Genomic DNA, 10,904 nt, shown 5'->3' on the forward strand with positions numbered 1-10,904 from the left:
TTCTCAGTTCCCCTCTGTACGCTACTAAAATTTTACAACAGCACATACATTTGTTCATTTACAGTAATAATACTTAGGAACCATTCATATTTACATATATAGATACATACATATATGCTTTAGGATTTGTATATGCAACATTTATCCAATTAAAGTTTCTTTATCTTTCAGTTCTCCAGCAGTTTCTCTTTTTTCATCAGTATCAAAGGATTTGTAACACATAAACACATAAAGTATCAGTATGATGTCAATAACCTAAATAAACATGATCTACTATTGTGTTTCTATCTTTTTAAAAGATATTTGGACTTTCATTGCATTTTTCTACATATTTAGTGTATTGTTTTCAAATTCGGAGAACATATATCTAAATATGTTTTTTGAAAATCAAGTTTACATATGGCTGCATTTTCTAATGAGTTTGTTGATTCAAAAATATAACCACTGAGCTACACCTTTTGTGTCACTTATAATAACCATGTTTTATCTAAAAACATGCAGTTTAATTGCAAGAGGAGAGCAGCTGCCAGTCTGAAAACACTATCAGTAAAGTGTTAATTTCACATGAAAAGTTTTGATATTCTTGAGAAATCTGTTAGCAGAGCAGGTGATGAAAGCCCAGAAGTTTGCTCTAACATATATTGTGTGTCGTGGAAAATAAGTACAATCTAAACATAATCTTATCTGTAGAACTAAACTTATCTGTATCTATATACAAAAGAACACCAAGTTTAAATTTCTCCTGATTCCTCTGTTTGCTACCCTGCATCTTGCCCACCTTTCATCCTATCTTCCTTCCCCCCCGATCCCCAGTCGCTCCATCCTCCATTCTTCCTTCCTCTCTCCATCTTGGTCCATCTGTGCTGTCACTTAGATCAATCAGTCTGATTGATCACGGCCTAATTGACTATTATTGAGGTTAATTCAACTCGTAACACCCCTGCATGCACATGCATGCACGTAGAAATCTTGCAATCATACCCACAAACAAAAAACCCACACGCACAGACACACACTTTCAACACTAAAGCTCAGACCCATCCATCTGCCTTCTGCACTACTTCTGACAGGCTACAGATGACTTACACATGCAAATCTCCACCCTGCCTGACCCTGTGCTGTGTACACCTTCTAATTATACCCAAAACAACCACACAAATAAGATTACTCTATGGTGTGTGTGTGTGTGTGTGTGTGTGTGTGTGTGTGTGTGTGTGTGTGTGTGTGTGTGTGTGTGTGTGTGTGTGTGTGTGTGTGTGTGTGTGTGATTGTGACTCCTTGATGAAGGTGAAAAGTAATTGTCATGCAGATATGTTAGTGGTGAGTTGCATGGTGAAAAGGTTTTGCTCTGACTGCTGATGGTAGTTTTGATGGATGGTCCAGTGAATTGATGTATAACTTTCTGTTGTTCTGGCGAATACTGGGTAATTAAGAGAAGCCGTCTTCATCATGAAGAGTTCATAAAATGCATCTGAAATCCTAATGTTTGGGGTAAATAGTCTGTATCACATGTTCTCATTTGCTTTTATACATCAGTTATTGACTTGTGCTTGCATAATGTGCAAACTGAAAAGTTACCACATAACTGATAAATGTGTGGTCTTATCTGACAGGTGTGGGCAGTTAATTCAGCTGGTCATTCAGCCAGTCCATGGGTGAGTGGAAGAACAGGGCCTGCCCCACCTCAGGGTGTAGGACCCCCTATTTTTCTGCACGTTTCAGCAACGTCAGCTGTAGTGGACATCCATGCTCCTGCCCAACCCAATGGGATTATTAGTCTTTACAGAGTGTTCTCACTGGACCACAACAACCACACTCTGGTAAAGAGTCTTCTACTATATTCAGTAATATACTTAATAATAACTTGTCCTTGTTATGTTAACTTAAACACATTTTACCCCTCTCTGTCCTTTCCCTTTAGCTCTCAGAGGGTACATCGCATCCGCAGACACTCCACGATTTACGTCCCTATACCCAGTACTGGGTAGGAGTGGAGGCCTGTACTTGCTATCAGGTAATAATACTAAATGTAGGGTAGGCATTATACTCAGGGTCTACACAACTATACTCGGTCATTAAAGTTGAATACTATCTGGTAATATGTGGTATCTTTGTTGATAGTCTGTGCAGAGTTTGGATGTTCTCTCTCGGTCTGTGTGGGTTATCTTCAGGTCCTTCAGCTTCAGCTGCAGACCAAAGACATGCTTGGGGTTTGGTTAATAAGGGATTCTGAATTGGCTGTAGGCTTGAGTGTTTGTCTGTCTCATTGTGTTAGCCCTGCAACAGATTGGCGACCTGTCCAGGGTGTACCCTGCCTCTTGCCCTGTGACAGCTGGGATAGGTACAAGTCCCTGTTGCCAACCTGATTTACATAACTGGAAGAAAATGGATGGGAAATATTTATGATTACCTCACCTATTGGTCAAATTTCAAATGCCAATTCAAATACTTACATCTATTTTGCTGATTGCAAGTCATTCCCGAGTATTGTAGTTGCAAGTGAGGCCATATTTTTTAACACTTTTAAAATCTCTTCTTTGTGAACCATCATCAGTGCTGTAGCCGTGGTCCGCTGAGTGAGCTCCACACTCTTGCTGCTGCCCCAGCCCACCAGCCTCCTCCTTGCCTTGTCACCGTGACCTCCCGCTCTGTTCAGATGGAATGGGATGAGCCTTTGTCGCCCAATGGACTCATCGAAAGGTAGGACAAAATCTTGAATTATATTTTGTTCTTGAAAAGTGGCTTGAGGCAACTGAAGTTGTGATGTAGCACTATATAAATAAAAATTAACCAAATGGATTTGACTTAAATAAACCTGTACTTCTTTCCTTACTTATTTGAAAAGTGCACATACAAACTAAAAGAAAGAAACCCTATCATCTTGCTTTCACTTACCCTCCTTTACTCTTTGTACCCAGCTGTGAGCTTCACCTCAGATCGCCTTGCCCTCAGCCCTCCCAGCCTATACCCCTACCTTGTATTGAAGGACCAACAGAAATCAGTTTTTTTGGTAAAAAGCGGAGCTACAATGTTACAGGTGAATATAAAGAAATATCAAGCACCAGTGCCACTGAAAAGTAACACATACAGTAAGAAAGAATAGTAAAATCAATGTTAGGTGATTTAAAATAATAGTTTTTATTCTGTAAGTCTTGATTATGATGGGAAACTGTTTTGAAACGTTTTTCTGCTTTATGAGTTTTCTGTGACAAACACAATTAAACTGCGCAGGTCTCGAGCCGTACTCCACATATGAGCTCAGAGCTGCCTGCTTTAATAACATGGGCAGCACTGCCTCCAACTGGACTACTATCCACACTCTCAGTGAAGGTAACACATTTATTACTGCCTCAGCAGTCAGTAATATCTAGTTTTAAGAATGATAAAAAACACATTCAAATTTTTCTTACCATCATTCTTTCTCCCTTCAGCCCCCCAGTATGTATCCCCCTTCTCAGTAGACAGTAACCTGACTGTTATTTGGCTGGACTGGACTGGGTCTTTCTCCCTGAACGGATACCTGAAGGAGTACAGTGTGACTGAGAGCCAGCTGAGGATCTATACTGGCTTCTACAGCTATCTCCATGTTCCACGCATCTCACAGAAAAGTAAGAGCAACATACAGCATACATAACACAACATGTGCTCTTAGAGAAAAAATAACTAAAGCAAGCAGTAAACTCTATAAATCTTGTAAAAAAAATTTGAATACAGAATAAACAGCTTTAAAAAAAAAAACTTACTAATGCATTCTGGTTGAAACTAAAAAGCTCTCATGTTTTCCTGTCCAATTAATTTAAATATTTTTAAGCTCACTTACAAATTTTAGTTGTTGGGCCTTTGATTAGAGTAGGTATGCTGAAAAAGCTTTGAGAACTGAATAAGCTTCAATTTTAAATCTCTTTCTGTTTCAGTTTGGTCCTTTGTATGAATGTTTCTCACCCACTCTGATTTTATTTGAGTTGCATATTGTAATTAGCCCTGCAGGGGACAGAGAGCCTGGTTACCATCATCTATACATGCTTATTTTCCCACCTCATTGTAACCCAGAGTTGTTTTCTTTTTTGTCTTTCCCTCTCTGTTCCTCTAAGCTCTGTCATTCCAGGTGACTTGTACCACAAACAGTGGCAGTGCCAGCACTCCCACCATCAGATATAGCCCAGCCACAGGCCTTGGTAACACACACACGCGCACGCGCACACACACATTCTTCAATGATTCAGAATCTTGTTGTCTCTCAGGTTCTGATGTTGTGTAGAAAATATATATATTAAAAATACAGATAAATCTAGAGAGCTAATTTAATAATAACTTATTCATGTTGTTTTCTTTGTGCAGCTCCTCTTGACCCTGTAGACAGTGGTAAACAGGGTGTCAGCATGTCAGCCACGCCAGTCTACTCTGAACTGTGGTTCATCCTGCTGTTAGCCCTACTGGGTCTATTTTTGCTAGCCATACTGCTGGGCTTAGTGCTACAAAGGTAAATGTGATTCTTGTAAAAGGTTTAGGGCAGCCATAGCACAGAATTTATTCTTCTCTCTTGTGAAATTCAAAGTGCACTAAAATGTACAAGTTAGCATAACTTGTGCAAATAAAACACAGCACGCTTCCTGCAAACAGAATGTATTTTCTGAAACTCCCTTACAGAGCCTTGAGGAAAAATCCATCAGCCAGAGAGCGCCCTCCGCTGGTTATGCTTCAGAAGACAAGAAAAGCTGGGGGAGAGACTTACATGGTGAGAAAAGGACAGGAGATGCAGCACAAAAACATAAAACGCAATTGAGAAAGAAAAAATGACCTAAAGTTTGGAATACGTAAGAGGAAAAAGCAAAGAAGTAAATGAAAGATTAAAAGATTAAAATTTTTAAATTAGGTTAAAAGGGTTAAAAACCCAGGAACTATAAATTCAATTTCTTAACAGGTTATCCAACTTATGGTTATCTGGGTCTGGAGTGTATCCCAGTTGTCATAGGGCAAGAGGCGGGGTCCTCACCTGAACAGGTCACCAGTCCATCACAGGGCCAGCAGAGAAATAGAACCACAGACTCTCACAGCTAATTTTGAATGACTAACAAACAACATCAACATGCACATTTTGTAAAGAAACACAGACAACAAAGAACAGATAAGCACAATACCGTATAATTGCACTTTTACCCCAGAAAAAAGCAAAACTTCACTTTTGCTTTTTTCTGGGGTAAAAGTGCTGACCACTCTGAAAATGGTTTTGGGTTTTTTTTTTACATACATGCAACTCACGTTTCATTGGTTGTGACTTTAGATCCAAACAACATCTGTTTCATAAAGACGACTAACCATTTTTATCCACTGCTCTGTTATTTTGGTTATTCGGTGTAATTATTTTTTACACCTTAATGTTTTCCATCATAATACTTTAATTTCTTTCTCCATTCTCTGTCAACCTTTCTTCCTTTATTTTTTGCTATTTATCTTCTCTGCTTCCACTTCTTTCTGTACTTCTCTGCGTATACGCTCTGTTTCCCTGCCTCCCTCTGTCTCTCTATGTATCTCCCTCTCAGAGACCCTGTCCTGAGCTGTGCTCTAAGCATCACTCCGGCTCTGTGCTCCTCCCTGATCTTCCCACAGTAAGATTATTTTCTGTTCTTGCTCTCAAAGCCTTAAATGTTTATCTTACTGTCCCCCTGCAGTTTGACACTGTAGCAGACTGTGTTGAGATCAGCAGCGTTATACTTAAAAGCTACACTGTGTACACTGAGGTATGGGATGCTTGATTTAAAAGGGATGCCTGTTTGCGTATGTCCGCCTTGCTTGTGTAAGCATGCTTTGTGTGTGTGTGTGTGTGTGTGTGTGTGTGCGTGCATGTTACACACTGTCATATGACAGTGGTTGGCTTGTTGTGGTGTGTGAAGGTCTCTTCGTCTGTCCTCAGTACAATGTTGACTTTCTTACATGTAATGAATACAATGATCATTGAAAAAAAAAATTTCAGCAAAGAAGGTAAATCAGCAACTGAATATTGTGTCATAGTGTCTCTTAATGGTTTTATGGCTCCAGCAAAATTACACCTACGGCAACTATTCAGCCATGGAAACCCACGCCATGAAGCTTATGCCAATTCTTTCTGCTGATGTTAATGCCAGAGGAGGTGGGGAACTTTGCGGACTCTATCACTGAGTTGCTTCAGTTCTTTAACACTTCCACTGCAATAATATCACTGACAGCTTCTAATGTCTAAGAGGGAAGAAATTTCACAAACTGACTTGTTGCAATGGTGGCATCCTGTTACAGTAAGATGCTGAAATTGAGAAAACTCTTAGAATAACAAATTATCTCAAAAATCTTTATAAAGGCAGATTGCAAGGTTAGGTGCCTGATTTTATACACTTCTGAAAATGGGACTGAAAGAAACCTAATTCAAAAATTAAGAGGTCTGGCACAATATTTTTGGCTATATGGTGTAATACCAACAAACTCCCATGTGTTTATTCCTCCCACAATAAACATATTCAGCTGACTTAATTTCACTCCTTGTTTTTGCTGCTGTGGCTCCTAATCAAAAAGAAATCCATACCACTGAATATTAGATCTAGAAGTATTCTCTAAGTATGTGATATGTATAAAAGGCTTTAAACCCCTCTGAAGCCTCTGAATAAAACTCTACTCCTCAGGGACTGACAGACACAAAGATAGTGAGCAGCAACTCACAGTTCAGCCCCATCTCTGTCCTGCGGGTTCCCAGCCAAGCAGACCTCAGCCAGGCCTACTCCCAGCATTCCTTGCACCGCAGTGTAAGTCAGCTAATTGACAGGAAGTCAATGATGATGGAGGAAGAAAGCTGGGACAACCCACTGGCACACGATTCTGGACTGGTGAGTATGGAGTTATGTTTATTATGAATTTCATTTGTTAACTACAAGTACAGAAGAGAATAGTGATGACAATGCAAACATTTTATGCTAATTATTCACCAGCCTCCTCCTCTTTTACTATAAAGTCATAAGATTTTCCATAATTATGCGTTTAAAGTTTTCATTAGTATCATTGCCTAGAAAATATATGATAAGACTTTAATAAAGTTGCTTTGGGATTGTGGGTTTGACTTGCTCAATTCCTAGATGGATGCAGAATCAGTGAAATTGTACCAGAAAACAGAAATATGGACAGCTGAAAATTGCTGTTTTCATGCTTACTTTATTGTTTCTCTGATTGTTTTCCCCTCTTCTTTGATTCAGACCTAAATTTTGCGATCTTGTGTGGTTTTTTTTCAGTATGTGGAGGAAGATGAGCTTGTGGATGCCATCAAGGCCTTAAGTTCTGTGAAAAAGGAGCACACCATGTTCACTGACACTCATCTTTAAGACCTGTCAGGTTTCACAGTTGCCATTCAGACCTAGTTGTAAAACAAACTAGTAAAACACTGTTACATGCTATTTGCACAGGCAGTGCTAAATACGATCTACTCAATTTAAGCTATAAGTTAAACAACACGTATTATGAGGTATTAATTAAAGCATCATCATAAACTTTCTGTCACTTCATTAGGTATACCTTTTCAATTTCTCATTAACTCACTAAATATTTAATCAGGCAATCATATGGCAGCAGTCAATGCATTTAGACACGTAGACACAGACAAGATGAGCTGCTGAAGTTCAAACTAGCATCAGAATGTGGAAGAAAGGGGATTTAGGTGAGAATGAATGTGGCATGGTTGTTAGTGCCAGACCAGCTGGTCTGAGTGTTGCAAAAACTGCTGATTTACTTGGATTTTTTTCACAAAATCATCTTCAGGGTTTCCAGAGAATGGTCTAAAAAAAAAAAGAGTGAAAAACTGTGAAAATTTTATATTTTCTGTTTTTCAGACCAGTGTCAGTTGTCTGGGCAAAAATCCTTGTTGATCGTAGAGATCAGAGGAGAATGGCCAGGCTGTTTTGAGCTGATAGGAAGACAAGAGATACTCAAATAACTTCTCATTACAGTCAGTGTATGTAGAAGAACATCTCTGATCATCTCTGAACATCTCTGGTGCCTCTCCTGTCAGCTAAGAATAGGAAACTGAGGCTACTCATCACAGTTGGTTAATTGAAGATTGGCAAGTGTTGCCTGATCTGATGAGTCTGGATTCCTGTTGCAATGGTAGGGTGAGAATTAAGTGTAAATAACATTAAAGTATAGATCCATCCTGCATTGTAACAGTGGTTCAGACTGCAGGTGGTGCTGGTGTAATAATGTGGGGGGAATTTTCTTGACACATATTTTCTTGGGATATTTTCTGGGCCCGTTTACCAATTTAGCATAATGTAAATGACAGCCTACCTGAGTATTGTTGCTGACTCAGCAAGTCACAAAGCTCAAATCATTTCAAACTGTTTTCTTGAACATCAGAGGGAGTTCACTGTACTCAAATGGCCTCCTCAGTCACTGATCTCAGTCCAGTAGATCATCTTTGGGATGTGGTATAAAATTGTCTGCTGCACATCATGGCTGTGCAGCAGACAAATCTGCAACAACATTGTGTTTTGCTATCATGTAAATATGGACCAAAATCTCTTAGGAATGATTCCAGCACCTTGTTGAACCTATGCCACGAAGAGTTAATGTAGTTCTAAAAGCAAAAGAGGGTTCCACTCATTACTCGGAAGGTGTACCTAATGAAGCAGCCAGTGAGTGGATATAAGTAATATATATTATTATTTTGACAAATTTCAGGTTCAGAGTTGTAAACAGATAACCAAACATAATGTGGGAAAGAGAATATAATAGAAGTATAATACAAGTATAATAAGTATAATTTTAGCCCACTTTGTGTATGACTTGAATACAGTTCACATGTGGACACAGTCAGCAGTGACATAAAATCGGTCATTATTCCGAGTCTGTTTGTGATTGTTATCCAGTATGTAGTATCAGACCGTGCTTATATTACGGTCCAGAAGAGCCCTTAAAGGACTGTTCTGATTGTATTATGATACACTGTTTGCCAGCTGTTAGAGGTTTAGTCGTTTTTGAAAAGTGCAGATTTACTTTAGCAGGTTTACCACCTGAGACCACCATAGAAATGAATGTTAATTAATCTGAGTCTATTCTTCATCAACCAGTAATTATGCCTAGTAAGCTTTCACAGTATAGGAGCTGTAGTTGTAATGAGAAACATGGGCTTGATGTAGTTTTATTATTAAAAAAAATGCCAACTGTTGTTTTTAATGTGTTGAATGTGGCTGGGAATCACAGATGTGCCGTCTGATTGTTGCGATTATGTGAACTTGAAAGCTCAGTCTGAAATTCGGTCAGTTGTGTGTGTGCCGTTCAGTGCAATTTCAGTTTTGAGGAAGTGGCAGTAATGTAGTCAAGTCTTTCTTAGCTGTAAGTCAAGATACACTTTTGGGTTTCAAAGTGCATTCGTCTGGATTCTGTGTTATTTGTGGCTTTTGGTAATTTTCATCCTGCTATTAAGAAGATCAAAGTAAAAGTGTCAATTTAATTGTTTAGTTGGGTTTTTTTTAATGCAGAAATGAAACATCGCTTATATTAGATTGAACATAGAGACAGTATTTATTAATAAGAGGTGTTGGCTTTCTGTGTAATATTGATGAGTTTGATGTTTTGTGTACAATATTGAAGCCTATTGTATTATTACAAAATTATTTTTCTTCTTTTTTTACATGATGACAGTATTATTTATGATTGTTGTATTTACAAAAGTCTTATTTATAGATGATTCATTTGTCTGCGGTTGTGTTTTTATCTGGTAAATGATAAATTTGACTATCAAAAAAATATTCTTCTAGTGTTCTGCCTCTCATTTTCTTTTTCTTTTTACCATAAATAAATGCAGTATTCTTGTGTCAAGCAAATTATGAACCAAATTTTTAAAGAATCAGACCTCTTGTAGCATTTAAAAGATCCACAAATGTACCAGATTAATCTTCAAGCTAATGAGGTTTAAATATTAATAAAATAATGTAGAAATACATACAAGTTCCAAAAAGCAAAATAGCTTGCTTATAAATACTCCTTAAAATGTATGTAGCACTTTAAATGTGCCTCAGTTGCTGATTACACACAGTATTAACGATGGTTAAATACTACTGGATGTTACATAATGAATGAAGTCACTCTATTAAAAGGGGCTCCATGGTGATCTAGCTGAAATGTAGATTTAGGAATCCTCTTTTCTGCTGAGTTAGTATAACACAGAATTGTGCCACCAGCTGTACAGGGACTCAGTTACCACACACACAGAGTCAAAAACACAAGCACAAATACACACAGGGCCGGTGTCTCCATCAAAACTATGCAGCAGTAATTTAGTTTTGCTCCTGCGTCCCTTGAGGGGACATCAAGGCAAGTTTGAAATTAACAAAGTGGCAGTAACAAGCATGCCCTCGCTCAAGGACACCAATCTGACAAGGGCACTTCTAAAACATTCACAGCCACATTCACAGCTATTGTCAGCCACAGAGTAGGGGGGAGAGGCTGTGAAAAGAGAGCTTGTGGAGTGATTGTAAGGGACAGTATGGCCCTGAGCTACACACACACACACACACACACACTCAGGGTTTTATTAAACTCATAAATCACAATGACGACAGACGCCATCGCAGAGAGGAGACTGTCTGAACGGGAAGGTTAGTGAAATGAGTGCACTGGGGAGACACACATACACACCTTTGTGACACTCAGACAAAACAACAATTGCGCACTCTTAGTTATCCATGCAAACCTTACCCAGACGTGACTGACTTACGATGTATAAAAGTATTAAAAAAAAATAGTGTCAAAATTTTAAGTGGTAAAACTATCAGAAATTCACTTTCCTTTCAAGGATCTCATCATTTGTGTACATTTAGGAATATCAAATCCTAAAAAAACACCCAAACAGCATTTGTTATAAGATTAATCCTGATATCGCTTTGAAGATA

General features: G+C 38.5%; 1 protein-coding gene across 5 annotated transcripts in view; it reads left to right on the forward strand.

Moving 5' to 3' along the window:
• The window catches only part of ush2a (Usher syndrome 2A (autosomal recessive, mild)), a 214,996-nt gene extending 205,287 nt beyond the window's left edge, over window positions 1-9,709 (forward strand). For all 5 annotated transcript variants that reach the window (XM_084931033.1, XM_084931019.1, XM_084931025.1 and 2 more), the window contains 12 exons: window positions 1,614-1,820; window positions 1,922-2,014; window positions 2,555-2,700; window positions 2,919-3,037; window positions 3,232-3,330; window positions 3,432-3,608; window positions 4,092-4,175; window positions 4,339-4,480; window positions 4,648-4,735; window positions 5,541-5,606; window positions 6,651-6,851; window positions 7,251-9,709. In XM_084931033.1, the coding sequence (XP_084787159.1) occupies window positions 1,614-1,820; window positions 1,922-2,014; window positions 2,555-2,700; window positions 2,919-3,037; window positions 3,232-3,330; window positions 3,432-3,608; window positions 4,092-4,175; window positions 4,339-4,480; window positions 4,648-4,735; window positions 5,541-5,606; window positions 6,651-6,851; window positions 7,251-7,340 (1,512 nt within the window). In that variant the 3' untranslated portion in view covers window positions 7,341-9,709. The remainder of the gene's footprint in view (window positions 1-1,613; window positions 1,821-1,921; window positions 2,015-2,554; window positions 2,701-2,918; window positions 3,038-3,231; window positions 3,331-3,431; window positions 3,609-4,091; window positions 4,176-4,338; window positions 4,481-4,647; window positions 4,736-5,540; window positions 5,607-6,650; window positions 6,852-7,250) is intronic.
• The last annotated feature ends 1,195 nt before the right edge of the window (window positions 9,710-10,904 follow it).

This window comes from Perissodus microlepis, chromosome 1, assembly GCF_051167445.1.
Source record: "Perissodus microlepis isolate ML-2025 ecotype Zambia chromosome 1, ASM5116744v1, whole genome shotgun sequence".
NCBI classification, from domain to species: domain Eukaryota; kingdom Metazoa; phylum Chordata; class Actinopteri; order Cichliformes; family Cichlidae; genus Perissodus; species Perissodus microlepis.